This window comes from Alligator mississippiensis, chromosome 7, assembly GCF_030867095.1.
Source record: "Alligator mississippiensis isolate rAllMis1 chromosome 7, rAllMis1, whole genome shotgun sequence".
Taxonomy (NCBI): Eukaryota; Metazoa; Chordata; order Crocodylia; family Alligatoridae; genus Alligator; species Alligator mississippiensis.
The window spans coordinates 38,999,113-39,019,638 of NC_081830.1; the positions used below are offsets into that span (position 1 = coordinate 38,999,113).

The 20,526-nt window shown below is 43.8% G+C and overlaps 1 protein-coding gene across 2 annotated transcripts in view; it reads left to right on the forward strand.

Annotated features, from left to right (window-relative positions):
- Positions 1 to 89: 89 nt before the first annotated feature.
- The window catches only part of SAG (S-antigen visual arrestin), a 35,345-nt gene continuing 14,908 nt past the window's right edge, over positions 90 to 20,526 (forward strand). Inside the window, exons 1-12 of one of the 2 annotated variants that reach the window (XM_059730880.1) lie at positions 90 to 3,035; positions 4,418 to 4,550; positions 5,040 to 5,100; positions 5,209 to 5,253; positions 5,525 to 5,718; positions 7,995 to 8,054; positions 9,173 to 9,240; positions 9,441 to 9,576; positions 9,985 to 10,069; positions 12,636 to 12,708; positions 14,303 to 14,440; positions 15,658 to 15,735. In XM_059730880.1, the coding sequence (XP_059586863.1) occupies positions 4,482 to 4,550; positions 5,040 to 5,100; positions 5,209 to 5,253; positions 5,525 to 5,718; positions 7,995 to 8,054; positions 9,173 to 9,240; positions 9,441 to 9,576; positions 9,985 to 10,069; positions 12,636 to 12,708; positions 14,303 to 14,440; positions 15,658 to 15,735 (1,007 nt within the window). In that variant the 5' untranslated portion in view covers positions 90 to 3,035; positions 4,418 to 4,481. The remainder of the gene's footprint in view (positions 3,036 to 4,417; positions 4,551 to 5,039; positions 5,101 to 5,208; positions 5,254 to 5,524; positions 5,719 to 7,994; positions 8,055 to 9,172; positions 9,241 to 9,440; positions 9,577 to 9,984; positions 10,070 to 12,635; positions 12,709 to 14,302; positions 14,441 to 15,657; positions 15,736 to 20,526) is intronic. The other variant, XM_059730879.1, reaches the window with a different exon arrangement.

Below are 20,526 nucleotides of genomic sequence, written 5' to 3' on the forward strand. Positions count from 1 at the left end.
CCTTCTGCCCTTGATTCTTGTCATTTTTTACAGGAACCAAGGGCAGATAGATACTAATTTTCTAAATTTTTTTAGGGGCCCCATGGGCTAGATAAAATGGCCTCGTGGGCCGGATGCGGCCCACTGGCTATATTTTGCCCACCCCTACTATGCGGGGGGGGGGACACGGACGGACGACCTTTTGGATGGAAAGAAAAAGTAGGCTGCAAACATGCATATAAAAGGGAACTGCCTAAAACATGGAAGAATACCTTTTCAAGCCTGTATGTCCCATTACCGTAGTGCCTGGTGTCTCAAAGTATAAAATGCAGTCTTCAGTAGAAGTAAGTGTGAAAGGGAGGCACTTGGAGCTTTGATTTAAAAGGTTCGTAGAGCCTTGGTGGGAAACTGGCTTGTGCTGTCACCTAGTAGGGAGATTAGTCTGTACCGCAGGTAACCATGTTTTTATCACTCTCTTTGGCAAGTAGGGAAGAACCTGACAAGGTCACTGTGGCTCTGCCCTTATGCTGAGAAGGGTTGGCTGAGTGCCATGGCGTCCTGCAGTAACCGCCTGCAGTCAGCTGCAGGGCAATGCAGAAGGAAATTGAATTAAGGTGGCACGTGCTGTGGAAAAATGCCTGCTCTGCCTCTGCACTGAGGATTCTGACTGTAGACTAGTGTACACTGTCCACCCGGAACTAACCTGCACCTTTGAAGAGAGGCTCTATGAAAACCCAGGGAAGCCTGTAATCCATATCTGGCATTTCTTCTGGGATTTGAACATTGTTTTCCTGTCGGCTTTTTTTTTTTTTCCTGGAGGCTGATCACTACCACTTGGTTTAGCAATGTCTTACTGCTCTGGCAAGAGCCATGTCCTGCCTTAGACTGTGGAAACTAATAACCAAATGGTAGAATGCCACAACGCCCCTTTGGGAGTAAGCAGGCATCTAGTTCCAGGTGAAGCTGGGGGGACGTGGTATCTCTGGAGTTGATCTCTCCTGTCTCCATTCAGACTTTGGGTTTGGACTGAGCAATATGGAGAAAATTAACTCTTATATATGCCCTTAAAGTACTTCAGTGAAGCGGTGGCTAGAGGCCCTGATCAGCCTTGGGGCTTTGCAAAGCAGCCAGCAGAAGCACAAAGGAAGTCAGAGAGCTGTCCATCCTAAAAGGCTGACTAATGTCTTTCTTCCCCAGTACTGCCTGCCCTCCTCCTCTCCAACAACAGCTATTGAATGATCCTTATCAAATTAACATTTGACAGTAAATTACCATTAACCTTCTAACGACTGCAGCTTTGCAAGACATAAGCCAAAGAATTCTAGTCTTGTGGAACAGGTAAGGGAATCCAATCATGACCAGCCAAATGAGCTGTCAAGAGAAATGGCCTTTCTTCCTTTTGCCCCCCAGCTTGTGCTGTGACAATGTTGCATGGCGGAGCAGTCACAGTACATCTCATGTCTTCTGTACAGCAGGACTGGAGATTTCTTTGCCTGTGGGTACATATTTGCTTCTTCCAAAATATTCTAGCCAACGAGGGATTTCAGAAGTGTCTTAATGCTTTAGGCTGGCAAGGCTACAGCCAATTCTTTCCAACTACTTTAGTTGGTCTAATAAAAGATACCGGATTTACGCAAATAATCTTGTCTGCTTAATGCTTTAGGAGCACAAGCCTTATATTAGTGACTGTCAAGGTACTGTGGCACCCTTGTTTGACTTGAGATCCTTACAAATGTGTGCCAGGGTGCCACTTGTTCTTAGCGTTAAGTGTGCAAACTGGATTCACAAGGAGGAGGAAAGTTATTTTGAATAGGAACCCAGAGTGTCAAAAGCATTCAGACCTGTTGTGGTCTTTCTGAGTTTTTTGCAAAAGAATTTCTTTACGGTTTTGTGTTGGGTTTGTAGTTAAAAAATGAAAGCTGGTATTTTCCAAGGGGTGCCTTGACCATAAAAAGGTTGAGAACTACTGTCCTATGCAAATTCCTTGGCCACTTCAGAAATGCATTAAAATTTGCTGTGCTGACTTCAAGTAAATATTGGGTGACTGTTCCCAAAAGTAAGCTGGGTTTGCCTTCAGGGCTCCATCAAACACACTCTCAAGAGAGTCTATTCAAGGAGGGAACAGAAGCAGTACTATGCGATCTGTTTCTAATCAAACAGCCCAAAGTGAGCTGGTGAATACAGCTGCTTTTGAATAGTTTACTCACCAAAAATTACCCTCCTTGTTTTGTGGACAAAATCAAATTGCAATCAAAGCAAAGCAAACTCCTTTCAGAGTATTCATGAGCAAAAAGAAGCTAAATTGATCAAATTTCTTTGCTCCTCTTGATTCTAATTTTTTAAACATGGATAACTGTCACTTCTCCTTTATAAGCTAATTGGAACAACAAACAGTATGCTGGCAATCTATATTATGTGCATAACATGTCAGGGGAATGCTGGTGGAGCAACAATAGGTGAACTTAAAGCTTGTGAAAATAACTATGATGTGTTTGCAACCCTTAGAGTCTAGACTATGTAGTATTTATAAAGTCTTGTTCTAATGCTGACAGATAAAGAGCCATTAGTGAGATGCTTAATGTTTAGCTTCTTATTAGCTGTATGATTTGTAACTACAGTAGATAGAAGATGGAGACAGAGCTTTAGAGCAAAGCAATAACCCTCCTGTTTTCTGTAAGTCTTTGTGTTGTCCTTATACAGCTATGAGTCTGGCAATGACATTGTAGACCCGTTCATCAGGCCTGTGCTCCCTTAAGTAATACCCAACACTGCTGACCTAGCCAGTTTCCAAGTGGATCTTAATCTAGGTACATTATTTACTCCTTGAGTGGGATTAGTTTATGAAATCTTGGACATTAAGAGCTGGAAACATCTCCAAATCGACTACAAATTGCGCTCAGTTCTCACCTGGAAGCTAGTGGTTTGCTCCAACACACAAGGATAAGTAGGAACTGTCTGCCTGGAAAATACCTTTTGTTCAGTGTTAGGAGTTCTCATCTTATTCCTTGTGTAATGTTTTCTTCTGGCAGTTGCTGTGACATTTGAGACATTGGAAGGTATTTTAACTTTTGGCTATTTTTGTGGGGTTTTTTGTTTTCTCCTAAATCTTCTGGGTCTGCACTCTGCAGTGTGTGAGTGGGGGAGGGATATGTTCCCTTCAGAGCTTCATCAAAGAATTTCATTCTGGACTTAAATGAATTGCTGCTGCTTTCGGCAAAGGGGGAAATTCTAAATATTTGTCTCACTTGTCCCGATGTTCCCTCTGACTGATTGTTTCCAAAGTTGAACTGAACTTTCTCCAGAGGGGAAAATTTTTGTATGTCTGTATATAGCATAAGTTGTCCCTATAAATACCTTTTATACCCTCTATCTAAACCTTTTTCAAGCTGACAACATAAGCAGCAGAACTGGCTGAAAACTGGATGGAAAAACAAAGAGCATCCAATCAAATGTATAGACTTTTTCTGCCTTCTGGAGTAGTCTAGCTTTGTCATTTTCCAAGGTAGCTTTGCAAAAGTTTAGTTTAAAAAATAATGATTTTTTTAATATTTGGGGAAAAGTTCCTACCAAGTAACAGCTGAGTTATGGCATTACCAATGTCACTAAGGGACTTTAAAATCAGCTGCATGTGCACAAAGCAAACAGCCAACTATACAGTTTTGCTTAAAAATTTCCATTAAGGTGAAAGGGCTGGGGGAAGATGGAAAATTTGAGGTGAATGGAAATGTCCTTGCAGAAAAAAAGGAAGGCATCCTGAGTTAAAGGGTCAAACTTTAACATCTTTTTCCTTTAAAGCAGTGGTTCTCAACCTGAAGGCACCCCTCATTGAACTCAAGGTATCCCTTGTTAGACTTAAGGCACCCCTCTCCAGCTCTTAGTTTTCACTCCTTTTTTTTTTTTTTAGATTACAGAAAAATAGTAGAGCAATTCTTCTGTTGCAAAGAACTCAGACTACAGTTCCAATTTTAAATCTGTGTGTTTATTTTGCGAATCATGTTTGCCAGGGCACCTAGTTGAGAATCACTTCCTTAAAGACTGACTGGCTGTCCCATATGTGGCTGTTGTGTTTCCACTTCACTTAAAGCAACATGAAGATTCAGCTGCATGCCTGCATCACTCCCTTGGTAGCTTAGAAACTGAGATCTTGCCTTTATTTTTGGAGCTTGAATGTAGGATAAATAGGTTAAAAAAGAAAGGGAAAAAAAAAAGATTGCCCCAGCAGCGAAGTTGTAACTCAAATTTTCTAATGAAATAGTAATAGTTTCTACTGGCAGGAATTGCCCACGTTGTAACAGTGGCAGGAGATTGTGGCTTGGATTAAAACGCCCATCTGTTAAGAAGATAATGCATAGTGAGGATAGTCTTTGTTTAAGGTACTATAGAGGTGAGTTAAGAATTTCTACCTCATTAGACATAACTGTGCTCTAATCTCATTCAGTGCCTGAAGGTCTTTTGTCGGAAGGAGTCTTCACTCTTGTACAGTCACACACCCACGTGCAGAAATGAGCTGCCCTGCAAAGAACTCTGGCCGGAGGCAGGTTATTTTCAGGAAGACTTCACGTGACAAGTCGGTAAGTAACTCAAGAATTGGTTTGCATTGCCACTGCAAGAAACAACTTGTTCTATATTCAGGCCCAGGTCTGAGCCCTAGGAAGCTGTATACATGTAATTCTCAGAAAATGGACAATTTTTGATCATCAAAATAATGAAGTTACTTCAGATGCCAACTCACCTGTCCTTCCTTTGGACAATGCCTTTGCTGGCTACCTGGATGTCTAAATCAACATTCATTCTTTCTTTTCAGTCAGATGATGCAGAAGTTCATAACTGTACAGCTCTGAGCCTCTAAGGCAAGGAGCTGTGTTGTACTTCTGGGACTCAATCCTGCAATGTGCTGAGCCCACTACCCTGATCAGTTAAATATTTTAACAACAAAATAGTCCCATTGATGTCCCTGGGAACTACTCATGCTTAAATATTTTTGCCAGCTCAGGCAAGAATACTTAGTGTGTTGTAGGATTGGCTGTTATACAGTTGGGATGTCTTTCTCCTTCCTATAGCTGACTGTCTATCTGGGGAAACGAGACTTCATTGACAAAGTAGAGAGTGTGGAACCTGTCAGTAAGTATAGATGCATCCTTGCTACAGATTCTTTTTCAACTCTTATTAAGAACTAACATCTTTCTTCCACACTGCCTAATTTTTACTCTTTTCTCTTTGTGTTTCTAGTTGGTGTTGTTTATGTGGATCCCGAGCTTGTCAAGAAGAAGACAGGTGTGATATTTTATGTAATTTCAGAAATTTCCATTTCTCTTCAAAGTGATCTCCCACAGCAAAGCAATAATTTATCTTGCTTCCTAGGGTCTACATGGTCTATGCACATTTTGTCCTATTATAGTGAGGAAAAGCTCTAGTTACTGGGCATGCTGCTTTTACGTGTCCAGAGCTTCAGTCTTATTATCCAATTAATTTATGGTGCTATTTATAATATGAATTGGAATTGGGCCAGAGGGCACGCGTAATCTGCTGTGTGTATTCTTTACAGTGTATGTGACTCTGACCTGTGCGTTCCGGTATGGCCAAGAAGACATTGATGTGATTGGCCTGGCTTTCCGAAGGGATCTGTATTACTATAGACTGCAGTTGTACCCACCAGCATACAAACCAGACTCTCTCACCTCACTACAGGAACGTTTATTGAAGAAGCTGGGACGCAATGCTTACCCCTTTGTTTTTACAGTAAGTGTCTTACTAAGCCTCTAGCCTGCTTCTTGTCCACTGCTATCTGGGCTGTGAGTGTTCCAAGACTACCTGGAAGAAGGGATTAATAATAAGGAATCAAATAATCTAACTTTGAAACAAAGGTTAGGCCTTATTTATTTAATCATCCCAAATGAGCTCAGCATTTAGTAGGACGGTGTTCCTGACTGCCCACAGGAAATTGCTCATAAAATGCAGACAAATGTGGTTACTTTTATGACTGTTAAACAGGGGTTAATTCATATATTCATAGATTGTTAGGGGCTGGAATGGACCTTGCAGATCATCAGGTCAAGCCACCCCATTCTAGGCAGGAAGACAACTGGTCAAGTGACCCCAGTGAAGTGACTGTCCACTCTCCTCTTGAAAACTTCCAGGGTAGGTGACTGCACCACCTCTGGAGGGAGTTTATTCCACAGTCTAGACACCCTGACTGTGAAGGAGTTTTCTGTGGTATTAAGCCTGAAGCATCCTTCCAGGAGTTTGTATCCATTGGTCCTAGTCTTCACTACGGGTGCCCTAGTGAACAGTTGTTCACAGAGCTCTTGATGCACTTCTCTGATATAGTGGTAAGCCGCTATCAAGTCCCCTCTCAACCTTTTCTTCTTTAGGCTAAAGAGGCCCAGGTCCCCAGCCTTTCCTTGTATGGCTTGCCTTGCAAGTCCCTGGTCATACGGGTGGCTCTTTTCTGGACCCTCTCAAGTTTTTCCATGTCCTTACTGAAGTGCAGCGCCCAGAACTGGATGCAGTACTCCAACTGCGGTCTCATCTGTGGTGAATACAGCAGAAATATAACTTCCTTAGTTTTACACAAGGTGCATCAGTTGATGCATGCCAGCGTGGTGTTTGCCTTGCTGGCCACTGCATTGCACTGACGGTTCATATTCATGCGATGGTCAGTCATTACCCCTAGGTCCCTTTTGGCTGTTGCTATACATTACCAGAACAATGAACTAGGGTGGGTCTGAGTTATGAAGTGCCCTAAAAAGTCAAGATTTAGAAATTGCTTCGATATGTGGCTCCCTTGAGGGGGGCACAAGCACCGTGTTGACTGGAAGGTTGCTGGGGTCCACCATAACAGGAAATGTTCAGATAACCTGGCTGCTACTGCCTAACAATAGACATTTTATGGTATGTTTGCATCCTTCCTTCTGTGTTGTCTACCCTAGCACTAGTCTCCTGCCCAATATCCTCAGATCCTGGGAAAATATTCTGCTACAATACTGAAGAGTGCCAGTCTAAGATCCAACATACAGGATGGTATTTAGTGATAAAAGCAGATTTGCACAGTTGTGTTCTGAAGGGATTTCATGACGTCTCTGTGCCAGACATGTATGTAGCCTGCTTGTTCCCAAGTTTTCTAGGGAACAATGCAAGACAGCTGCGTCTCAGCATTGGCTCAAGGCTGTCCCAGACCCAGTGCTGAAAATCAGCTGATTGACAGCATCCACTGGGACAGCCTTGGGTCTGGAGACATGCCATATGTTCAATTTAAGGTGCTATACAAATCAGACACGAAGATGTCATACCATATGTTCCATTATATGAGGAACATCTTTTGTGGATGGTTTGTCATTTTATAGTGCCATAAATGGGCTGACTGTGTAGCATTTGATGCTATTAACATATTCATCATGCCATAAATGTAACACTTGCCAGGGCATTTAATTTGTGACTCTGTCTCTCTCTCACTCCCCCAACAGGAGAAACAGGGGGCAAAAAAATGAAATATAAATTAAAAAAAATATATATTTTTTTTTTATTTTTTTTTTTTTATTTTATTTTTTTGCCCCCATATATATATGGTGCTATGCTAGGAGACAGTTCTTGGTTCTAATCCTGGTTTTGTTGCTAACTTGCTGTGGAACTTCAGCCAAGTCATTTCATCTCTCTGACCCTTTGGTTTTCCTCCTACCCTTTCTGTCTTGTCTTAATTGTAAGCCCCTTTGGGGTAAATAAAGACACTCATTCACCTTGTATGTGTGTGTGCAGCAACAGAGCACTAGTCTAACTTCAGTCATCTAAGCTCTATTGTAACACAATTAATCAATAACAGAATCATTGGGGTCCCTCCAAGTTGAGTGTTGGTTCTTTTGATAGGTTGCTTTGGGGAAGAAGCATTTTTTTATAGATAACTAAAGGGCCTCATCTTCCAGGGCTGTGAGTTTTGCACCTTTCATGAGTATTATGTTATTTTATGAAGAAAAGAGGTTGGAGGGCTAAACAACTTTTTTTTTGCCGCCTCATTCCTTCAGTTTCCGGATAATCTGCCCTGCTCAGTCTGCTTGCAGCCATCCCCTCGTGATGCCAGTAAGGTGAGACCAACAGGATTTTGTAACCTCAATGTTTTCATTGGGAAGAAGATAATTTAAAAAAACACTTGTCTGGCTTGAAGAGTATAGAAGCAAGAGCTAGGTATACAGGGGTAAATATACCTCTCATCACTGGAAAGGCTGCATGTTGTGAATGCTGCTTGTGTTTGACAAGAAACAAGCTAGAGAAAGTTGTGGAGTCAGAGTTTGGGCACTTGGAGTAGGACGCTGAATCTGACTGTTAATAGCAGGCAACTAACCAGCATATATCTGTTGTAAAAGATAAAGCACGATATCAAACCTGAGGTATTCCTTCAGTGCACTGTTGAAGTTAGAGTCAGCCCCAAATGGAATGAGCATGGCAATGCTTAATGGGTTCTTGCAAGATATCCAGTTGGATCAGATGTAGAAGAAATCACATGCTTAAAGTTTATTGATTTTGTTAGACCATGCCAATATATCCCACTAATCTATAGCTTATGTGAGAGAGAGATGTTGGCTTCAGAAGTGTTGGAAAGTTGCAAGGTAATGATATGTTCTTCAGATTTGATGCAGTTAAAGAAAAAATTCCATTCACTTTATTGGACACTTGTCCAAATGATGAGTGTGAGCATATGAGATGAACAATGCAGATGCTGGGAAGACAGTGGGTGCCACAGGAGGATGTGGAGTATCTGCTTTGCTAAAACAAAATACTTCAGCAAAAGGTTCCACAAATTATTAAGGAATGCCACTTGCCTACATAGACCTTTGCAGAATTTTCTAAATTACATGCAGTCCTGCTGGAACAAGAGTGAGTATTTTGCTGATCATAAAGAGTTGTCTTCAGACACTGAAAAGCAGGTGGCCTTTGTTTATGAAAGACTGCTGCCTCTAGGTGCTGGCATAACCAAGACATTTTAGAAATATAGAGTACACATTTAAGTTTAAGTCTACAACACCTATCCTCTCAGTGGGGATGCCAGCTGTTAAGTTCAGGGTGAAGTTTCCATATCATAGGGACACATGCAGAGTCCTCATTATAGGAAGATTCTTAAATATGTGCTAAAATGCTCCCAGCCTTAGAACTCCAATCTTACAGACTCTCTCTCTTGCTCTCTCTCTCTCTCCTGGCCTGGAAGTCCTGTGGAGTGGACTTTGAGGTTAAAGCTTTCCACGCAGAGAATTTGGAAGATAGAATTCGTAAAAGGTAACAGAACAAGTGTTCTTAGCGTTGGAGGGTTGGGGGACGAGTGCAGGCTGTTCAGCTTGTTCAGTTATACTTCATAAATTGCTGGTCAGATCCTCCTGTTAGGAATGTTCCTGGAAGTGTGAGCACAAATAAGCTACCATCTCAGTGCAGTAGCAGGTCCTGTTCTATTAACTGCCATTGTGTTTGCTCTTTTCCAGGCACTCTGTGCGCCTGTTGATTCGTAAGATGCAGTTTGCTGTGGAAGAAACAGGACCCCAACCTCGAGTTGAGACCACTTGGCAGTTTTTCATGTCAAGTAAACCATTGCACTTGACAGCATCCCTCAGCAAAGAGGTGAGAAATCTGGACCAGGGAGCATGGCATGCTCATCATTGAGATTCATATGCTTATTTCACTGTCCCATGGCCTTTTCTTGAGATCTGAGCTTGGGGTCAACCTACATTTTCCCTTATAATCAAGAGCTCTGTTTCTGGGAGAAGCTTGGAAATGGAGTGCATGAGCTCCTTCACTCATCTCGTCAGGACTCAGCAGAGCTATTAAAGTAATTGGAAAGGCTTTCCTTATCTTCCATGTGTGTTGAATCAGGCCCTTGGAAATGGCTGTAGTTAAGTGGGTGTGGGAGCATTGAGCACTCCAATCTACAGGCAACAGAAAGCCTTGCAGCAGGGACTAGAACTGTATTATTTGTGAGACCGCCCTCCTGCTTGATCAAGTTCAGCATTGCCAATCTGACTCTTCCAGCTCTACTACCATGGTGAGCCCATTCCTGTCACAGTCACTGTGACCAATAACACCGAGAAGACAGTGAAGAAGATCAAAGTGATGGGTACGTTTTTACTGTTGTCCATAGTCCTGCGAGGGCTGCAGAGTGCTCTTGTGATTGAATAGCACTTGGAGCAATGTAGGACCTAGTAATCTTACTCATTTTTAAACAGATGAAACTGCCCTGTCCCACCCCGTATCCCTACCAGTGTTGTTGTGTTGCTGCTCTACTGCCTTTCACAAAATAGTATGCTCCAGAGAGGTCATCTGCTCACTGTCTTGTCCCCGGTTAGGCGGTATGGCTCTGAGGCCTCTAGATGTAGCCCTTTGCCTGTACTCACAATTGAGTCTGGCTTTTTACCTCATTAGCAGAGAGATAATTAGCCATGATACCTTCTGCCAAACTTGAGACTAAGATAGAGATGCACCTTATAGATTAACTAAATAAGATGCGCGCACACACATACATATATAAAAACTTATATATAATACAACTAATATATAGTACAAGCTTTTGTGAGCTCAAGTTCACTTCATGAGATGCTGTTAAAGGACAGCATAGAGCAGTGTATGAAGCAGAGTGATATGAATACGAAAGATGGAGCGGAAAAATGAGGGAGAGAGAAGGTGGAGGTGGGGGGAGAGACGGAAAAGCAAAGAACCCACAGGAACAATGGGGTTACAAAAGCTAATCCAGGTAATGGGATAAGAATCTGCAGTCCCTCCTTGAACCATACTTAACACAATCCAGTTTATAGATGATTTCTTGTTTTGCAATTTCCTGTTCAAAACAGCTTTTAAAATTTTGCTGCCTGAGAACAGAAATCCTGATGTCGGCAATGCATTTTAACCTTGTTAACAGAAATGTATGGCATTGTAGGAGACTGGCCCCTTTGATGGCATTGCAAAGCACATACCCATTCTTTCTCACAAGGTTTCCTCAAATCAGATGTTTAAGGTTTAACTCCAGTACAACCTCCTATTGTTTTAACTTGTATTACAGCAGTACCTAAGCGACCTCTCTTGACATGAAAATTTCATTGTAATTGGTTTTCTATTGATCACAGAGAGACAAAGGTTAGGAGAAAGAACAAAGACACTGATGAAGCGACTTGCCCAGGAGTTGCACAAAAACAGAATGCAGATCTCTTAAGTCCCAATCCAGTGCTGTTGCTTGAAAACAAAGATGACGGGTGTCACCAAGTGAGAGATTCAGAACTTTATTGGGAGACATCACCGGAGATCCTAGTTTTCCATTTGCCATGGAAAACCACAGAAGAACTTGGAATCCTCGTTTCTCCTTGACCTACTAAAAGTGCAACAGTGTCCTGTGGAAAGCAGCACCATTTCTGCTCTCTTTTATTTGTGCCGTGGTCTTTGCCTCTTGATCAGTCAGTGCGGGGGAGGGAGGGAGAGGGGTTGTGCTGTTGATTGGCCAAGAGGAAAAACCACGGCACAAAAAGAAGAGAGCAGAAATGGCATTGCTCACCATGGGATGCCACTGCACTTTTGATGGGTTGTGGAAAAACACGGCTTTTTGTGTTGTTTTTTTTTTTTTAAAAACAGATTTTCTGCATTTTTCCCCGTAGAAAACTAAGATTCCTGGTCATCACTGACTGGGGGATGTTTTCCGGTGAAGTTCTGCACGTCCTGGCTCTCGGCCTTGTGCCATTCAGTGTTTCTGTTAGCAATGATTTGAAATTAAACAGAAAATCACTACTGCTGGTGGAGGGGGTAGAAAATGCCCTCCTCTCATTGACCTTAAAATCAAACATAGTGATCTGAATTGCTTGGTAGCTGCCCCGTTTAGACAAATGCATTGTAACATAGAAATACAGGTTCATTAGTCTAGGAACAAAAAAGTCTACACATGCAGAACAAGGCCATTTATCCTAGTGTGACTCTGAAAAGTATTTTGGGGCCATAATGGACAACAAATTTGACAAATCAACAAAAAAGTGTAAGATTGGAGCAAATGTGATCCTTGAAAGTGTAGATAAGGGGAGGAGTAAGTAGTAATTGGGAGGTGATTTACCTCGGTATATGGTATTCATTTGCCAAGAAATGTAAAAAATTTGGGAAGGGAACAGAAAAGAGCCACACAGATGATGTGAGAACTGGGGAAAATGCCTTTTAGTGAGAGACTAAAGCACTCCATCCTGTGGAGTTTATCCAAAATATCCAAGAGATGTCTCAATGGTGTCAGTACCTTCATCGGGAAAAAATGCCAGGTATTAGTGTGGTCTTTGCATCTAGCAGGGAAAGGCAGAAGGAACTAATAGCTACAAATTGAGGGGAAGGTGTAAATTTGTCACAGCAAAGGAAATTAACCATTGGAATGAATGACCAAGGGCAGCAGGGAGTTCTTGGCATCTTGATGTCTTCACATCAGGATTGAATGCCATTTCAGGAAGAGAAGTGCTTTAGTTGAACGTTTTTGGCCCAGTGCAGCAGTTCAGACTACGTAACCACGTGGTCCCTTTGGGCTGTAAAATCTGTTAATGGCATGGGCTCTGGCTGGTGCCCCTCTTTGTTCATCCAGCTCATCAGAATTGTAGAAGCTGGGTGTACAATGCTGCCTGTGTATAACTTCAACGTGCCTCAAAAATGTGTTGTCATTTCTGTTTCAGTGGAACAAGTTGCCAATGTGGTTTTATATTCAAGTGACTATTACTCAAAGGTGGTAGCAACAGAGGAAGCACCGTGAGTGTCTCAGCACTGTTTTCCCTTCCTTGCCTTGCTCAGTCTTTTACTTTCCATCCCTTTAATAACTTTCACTCCAGAAAAGAGGGACTCTCTCGTTGTTTGGAGGGAGTTTCCTAATGTCATCTTGCCTTTCTGTAAGTAGGGGGACAATAAGGTGAGCTTCTGTGTTTTGATGATCCACTTTCTCTGTGCCATGCCCATGACAAACAGCTCACTTAATGCACTGAGAGAGATCTTTTGCCAGCTCTACTTCCATTCTTAATGACAGATTTATAGGGTCTTAGTTTTTTTTAGACCATCAGGGATATCCCCATTTTCTACTCTGTGATCTTTACAATGATCTCAGAGGTTGATGAGTGTCATGCACCAATCTATCCCTTTTAGGATGTAGGAGTTTCAAAATGTTGTAATTTTTCCCAAACCCAATTTGGAATAGTTATGTATTAATACAATTTTCTATGTGTATTTAAGATCTCAATATTTGTGTAGTTGTTATTAGCACATGATACTTCAAAAGACCAACACTTAAGTAATAAATGTACTAGTTTTTGAGTACAAAAAAGTCCCTTCTGGTGGTGGTAGGGTTAATGACCAATTAGGACATGCTTCTGCCCTCGGTTGTAAATTGCAGTCCCCACTGACAACTACTCCTGTGATTGTTACTCACCTGCTAATCTATACATATATTTGGATTCTGTATCTCTTACCGTATTAATGTTCATATAGGACTAGCCCCACCATCCTGATGCCTTCCACATAGTTTTAAAATCACAGAACCTAACAGTCCACAGTAAGTCCACTAGTGTGTCCTCATTAAGTAGCCCTGAGAAGTTAACTAACTGGACTTTTTTGCACACATCCCACTTACCTTATCATGTACTGACCTCTCAGTCCACTGCTTACCCATCAGTTACCAGAAGAAGTGAAAATGAGTTTTACAAACCAGTTAGTGTGGACGTATCTCATATGGGTTGAAATGCTAACACATGAGGCATGTAATGTCCATGTTCAAAAGATTCAAAGGGGCTGGGAGGGTGAAATAATTGAAAGAATATAAATTGTTGACTGCAGCTTGATTTGGTCTGAGATTGTGCCATGACTTATTCTGTTGTTATGCCCTTCACTCTGGTAACGTGTGATTTGATCATAATTTAAAAGAACCTAAATGCAAAGATTTCTGATGGGAAAGGAGTCCATGGTCTAGCAAAAAAGATCCAAAAGAAAGAATAAGTTGAAGACTAACTCAAACTAGAAATTAGTTGCCAATCTCTAAAAGTCAGAGAAGCTTACCATTGGAACTGTTACTAAGTAACATGGGAGACCTCCATCGCTCAGAGCTTTCTTAACTCATAATTGGATATCTCTAAAAGAGATGCGTATTTTCTTTTTCAGCTGGAAGCTATGGAGGAATCATTGGTGAGATCCAATGACCTGTCTTATGCAGACTAGATCATAGTGTCTATTTTTTTTTTTTTAAAGAAAGTTCTGAGCAATTGATGCCTGGTTCTTGAACCTGTTCTGAAATATTCTTCACCAGTTTTGTTCATAAACTTTAATGTGTGTCTCACTTTCCCTCACTACATGCACCCAGGGACAAGGTGCCACCGAATGGTAGCCTCACCACAACATTGAAACTTGTGCCCTTGCTGGCAAATAATCGTGAGGTACGGGAGATAGCGCTGGATGGAAAGCTGAAGGATGAAGATACTAACTTGGCTTCTAGTACCCTGTGAGTCCTCTTTTGAAGGATGCCTACTAATAGAGACTTCCAAAGCGGAAGGGAGAGTAGAGAGGAAGTATCTTTTTATCACATTAAGATGTGCACACATACACCCTCTCACTCCTACCTCAGTAAGACATTGGTTAAATGAGTGATTTGTTGTATTTAGGGTTGACAACCTATGGCCTGCAGCCCAGATACAGCTCACTGAATCATTGGCTATGACCCATGGATGTGTGGGGTTTCAGTGCCATTTGGCAGCAGGAGGCCCTCCCTCTGCTGCCATGGGTGCACACCAGTGGTGGGTGGGTTCTGGTACCCACCGCTCTGGCCTGTTTGACCTGGAGTGGCTCATTCTGGGCTGCAGTTGAGAGGCTGTCTACCTGCTTTCTTCTATATTGTGTTTACCATGTTCACTTGCATACCACATGTACCTTTCCCCCCAAAATCAGCCTTTCAAGATTGGCATTTGTGTCTTAAGTGTGGAAGCAGGGTTTTTTTCTGGAATAGAAGCATGGACATGCAGTTCTCAAATGGCTACTAAAATGGCTGTCACATTTCTTCTTGACTTGGCAAGCAGAAGGGGCAGAGTCTAGTGTTAACTCTCTCACAGCCACTAAGGAATTTGAAGTGACTATCAGCTGAGCACTGGAGCTTGTGCCTGAAGCAGCTATAGATCTGATTCAGGGCAAGTGAGCCTTGATGAGGCTTGTGGCACAGAAACAGCACTTTATGTAGAGAAACTTATATAAAAAGCTATTTATAGCAAAGAAGCAATAGTCTTGCAAGGGTTTGAGGTCTAGCTTTGTTGCTGTCTTGCTACACTAGGAAGATCCTGCTGCCTCATCCAGGCTGTCTTCTGGGATGTTGCATTTCCTAGTCACTCTTTCCAGGAGGACATGTCACAGTCACCCATGACTCTGGAATTTTGTTTTTCTATATTCTGCCCCCCCCAAAAAAAACCCACAAAACCCCCCAAAAAAACCCAAGGTGCATGGTTACTTGGGGGCTTATGGTATACAAGAAAACATAGTATTCAGCCCAGAATCCATTTCCATTTACTAGCTCCCTAAGGGATGTATAAAAGTTCCCAAGTTATAAAAGGGCAGTCCCAATGTATTACACCCAGAAAAATTAGGATGGAATGCACTTGTGTCTTACTAGCTGCATGCTGGTGAGCTCTGCAACTATACTGCATCGTCCTACTCTGTTTTTCGTTCTTGTAGAATTAAAGAAGGGATGGACAAGACTGTGTTTGGGATTCTGGTTGCCTACAGGGTCAAGGTGAAGCTCATCGTCTCGGGGTAAGTGCAGTAGATTTCTTGGTGTCTGCCTATGGTAAAAAGGGACTGAAAAATGCATATATTGTAGGGGAATGCACAGGGCAATCTATTGCTAGAAGAACAGAATATAAAGTTTAGGACAGTCTGGCTTCCTCTGCAGGAAACTACCTCATTTGGCCAATCCTAAAAAGCTTTCCTGAACGTGAAGAGTGAACTGTCAGGTGCCAAGATGCCCTTGTAGCTGAATTCTGAGTCTCTTGACTTTTTCATTTGTTTTTTATTGTGTTGTTGTTTGGAGATGTGTGGGCCGGGCCCCGATCCCGCCGCCAAGTGCGAGTCAGGAGGGACGATCTGCGGCCTGTCTTAGCGCACGCGGGCTGTGGCCAGCAGCCCGGGCACGCGGGGTCGGAGAAAAACCGGTAGCGAGCTAGAATTAGTCACAAACGCATAGTGGTTGATTGAAAAGATTATTTACTTACACCCAAAGATGGTAGTGGTGTAGGCTGGACAGGTTTCCAGGCGCAGCTCCGCTTAAATCCTCGCTAGAGGACTACAACAAATTCCTTTTCATGGAGTTGTTTAGGCTCCGCGGGTTCGGTTCGGTTCCCTGGTCCCCCGGAGTTGTTTAGGCTCCGTGGGTTTGAAAATTGGGTTTACAGGAAAGGGATACGTCTTGGATTGCGCTCGGCGACGGGGAGAGGCTAGAGGCAGTTCGTTCTTTTGTTTCCCCTCCGGAGTAGTTAAAGCTCTGTGGGTCCGATTGTTAAGCCTCTGTTGCCTGCTTAAGAAAAGCGTTGGGTCCGTAAGGATCCGCAGCGCTTAGAGATCTTCACACTGGGTGAAGTCTCCTCCTCCTGGTGTTTGTGGAGTCCTCCAACTTGGGCGGAAACCACTCAAGCCTTTTGTACTGCTAGCAAGCCAATAGCTAGCCGCCACATGTGCCTAGATTTAGAACTGGCCAATAATGTGGCGCGAATCCAAATACAAATGGCGGGAACTCCTTTGCACCATACATCTCTAAGATGCAAAAGAAATGCACCATGCAAAGAAGCTGTAATTTGGCGGGAAATCCCCCATTGCACCAGAGTTCTCTCCCGCAGCAGAGAACTCTATCGTGCAAAGAAAGCTACAATTTAGGCGGGAATGTAATTTAGCGGCGCCAAAGCACACACAAACAAAAACCACAACTTTGGGTTCTGACATCCCCCCCTTGCTGAGAGCATAGCTAAATTATGCCATACTCTTCTAGCAATCTAGAATCTTGTCGTAAGTCGTCAAACGAGTAGATAAGCAAACAAACAAATAAACAAACATAAAATTTGCTGCCCTGGGATTAAGTTACATAACAATCAAGAAATAATAATCAACACAAACACATAATTTGATTCATAACAAAATTGCACGATCAGGGTTTCAGTGGGCGTCGCGGCGAGGTCATACGTCAGGCCCTCACTTCTCTCGGTGATGTCATCCCTCTCAGGGCTCCTCTTTGCCACGCACTCTGAATCCCGGATCTGTAAACAGAAAACTCTCATAAACAGATTAATGATCTTATTCAACAAGCTTAAACAATTTTCATGGCTCAATTAGATGAAATCGTCGAGGATTCATCATCTGGTTCTTCTAAATAACGGAAACCTAACTCATAAGCTAATTGCCATTGGCCTGCGTCCCCTAAAATCCGAAGCTGCCGCTTGTTAAGTCCGGAACACTGTAGGAGAAATCCAAACGTATCGCTCCTCTAGGGTTCTCGGTGGCAGTGGTGGGAGATCGGATCCACGTCATCTGGTGCCTTGAGGTCTGGTCGGGTGTTGACAGTCCCGATCAAGAGACAATCTTGGCTCCATCAGGATACGCAGTCTTGGCAACTGACAAAGAAGGTTACTTACGGGTTGATTTACCATTGGACTGAGCAGAATCCGAAGGACGACGACGTTCTTTTGCCCATAAATCTCGAGGCAACTGTCTAGGCTGTGAGAGGTTAGTGGAACGGTTCCAGGATCTCATAAGTGACGGTGAGGCCATGGTCTTATTTGCTGGAGTGATGTCAGTCCCAGCGCACGTACTGTGCTTGGAACCCAAGAGCATGAGACGCCGATAATTGCCAGCATAAGATGCTCTGCGCTGGTATATTCTGGCCATCCTGCATGCCACGCGTGGGCCTTTTGACTAATCAGTCCTGCAACAAGCGCTGGCAGTGGAATAGGCCAGTGAGTATTACATGTTATCATGTCGATGTCAGTGACATGTCTTCTACTTCACGAAGCTTGTCTCACTAAGAAGCTTGCTGCTTCTTGGTTCAGCAGGTCGGATCCAAGTTCTATGACTAAACGTCCTAACCATACAGCTAGAGTCTCTTCAGGTTGAATTCTTGATGCTCTACATAAATCCTGCAACTCAGTTCTGGTGCAAGCATAATAAGTAGTAGCAACATGGTTAGTTGTTGTAGAATAAGCTGCTCCTTCGGGAGTTGATGCTGTTAAAGGCTGAACTGCTGCCGCGGGGGTTACTGCTGCTGTCGTTGCTTCAGGCAGGAGGGGCGGATGCACTCCTCCGCTTGACTCTCCTTCGTCGGCAGGAAGGCGTGGTCAGCAGGGACGTCGCTGCGTCGCTAGGCGGGGTTGCCGGAGACAACGCTGCGTCGCTAGGCGGAGTCGCTGACTGAACTCTCGCGGGTTCGTTAGAAGCTCCACCCTTTTCCGGTTCTTCCACACGGTCTCCCTCTTGCTCGGCGCCATCTTGGACTGGCGTTTCAGGCTCCTTTTTCTCAGCCGCTTCTTTGACCACTCGGATCGCCGTCTGCAGCTGGGTTTTCAAACTTAGGTTTTTTTTGCATTAAATCCATCACAGCACGAAAAGTTGTACCACATTCTCCCCCCTTGTTGTACCGCAAGGCCACTCTTTCATCCGCGGCGCGTTCCTCCGTCTCCAGATCTTCGCGGAGTTCGGATGGAAGCTCGCGACCCCGTAATCTAAGCATTACCATACATGGGGAGAACCGGCCGATTGGCTCCGGTTCTTCACTCTCCCGAGCACATCGTAGGCATCAGGCACGCTTCCGGGTGAAAGTCGGGTTCGTTTCACCCGCCGGGTTGGGTCCGGCGAGGGACACAGTATCGAGGGGCCTGAACAGGACCCGCTCATCCCTCATTATACACCCGAACGCCTCGGGGAGCAAGTATACTTCCCTCTCTCTCGGGGCTCCGTCTTCGGAGACTCCCTCTTCTCCCTTTAGCGACGGACGTCCGCTCACAAATCTTTCACCCGTTCCGCCCGCCTGTTGGTAAGCGATATGCACCTCCAATTCTTCAAAGCTTTTCACTTGGCGTTGGTTATCGTGCCAAGGGCAGTTCTGAACCAACTCTAGCTCTAGTGTGTTCTCTCCTGATCCCATCCTCGTCGCCATGTGCGGGCCGGGCCCCGATCCCGCCGCCAAGTGCGAGTTGGGAGGGGCAATCCGCAGCCCGTCTTTGCGCACGCGGGATATGGCCAGCAGCCCGGGCACGCGGGGTCGGAGAAAACCTGTGGCGAGCTAGAATTAGTCACAAACGCGTAGTGGTTGATTGAAAAGATTATTTACTTACACCCAAAGATGGTAGTGGTGTAGGCTGGACAGGTTTCCAGGCGCAGCTCCGCTTAAATCCTCACTAGAGGACTATGACAAATTCCTTTTCATGGAGTTGTTTAGGCTCCGCGGGTTCGGCAATTCTTTCCCACGGAGGTGTTTAGGCTCCGCAGGTTCGGTTCGGTTCCCTGGTCCCCCGGAGTTGTTTAGGCTCCGTGGGTTCGAAAATTGGGTTTACAGGAAAGGGATACATCTTGGATTGCGCTCGGTGACGGGGAGAGGCTAGAGGCGGTTTGTTCTTTTGTTTCCCCTCCAGAGTAGTTAAAGCTCCGTGGGTCCGATTGTTAAGCCTATATTGCCTGCTTAAGAAAAGCGTTGGGTCCGTAAGGATCCGCAGCGCTTAGAGATCTTCACACTGGGTGAAGTCTCCTCCTCCTGGTGTTCGTGGAGTCCTCCAACTTGGGCGGAAACCACTCAAGCCTTTTGTACGGCTAGCAAGCCAATAGCGAGCCGCCACGTGTGCCTACATTTAGAACTGGCCAATAATGTGGCGCAGATACAAATGGCGGGAACTCCTTTGCACCGTACATCTCTAAGATGCAAAAGAAATGCACCATGCAAAGAAGCTGTAATTTGGCGGGAAATCCCCCGTTGCACCAGAGCTCTCTCCCGCAGCAGAGAACTCTATCGTGCAAAGAAAGCTACAATTTAGGCGGGAACATAATTTAGCGGTGCCGAAGCACACAGAAACAAAAACCACAACTTTGGGTTGTGACAGGAGAGTGTAACTTTTCTTCTATAAGAGGTCAAGAAAGCTTAAATCAAAATGCACTTCTTGGCCCTTAAATAGAGTACTACAGGCTTTACGAGTTTACTGGGAGATGCTAATGTTATCTCACTACTTGGCTCAGTCTGGGAAAGCTTTTGCAACTTAGTTGATGAGAAGTGGTATTCAGTTTGAATGCAAATCCACACCATACCCAGAGCCTGACGAAGGGACTTTGATCTCGAAAGCTTGCAGAAAAGGACAATTGTCTTGCCATTTTCCAGTTGGTCTAATAAAAGGTATCATTTTTGAACCAAGAGCTCTAGTTTTTTGTATGTCTTTTTGCCTCAGACCAACACGGCTACCAAGTACACCCCTGAATCCACACCATGTGCTCTCTGCCTTTCTGACGAGGATGTAAAGTAGTCAGTGGCTTGGCTTATTCTTGTGATAAAATAGCTGTTTCTTTTTACAGTCATCT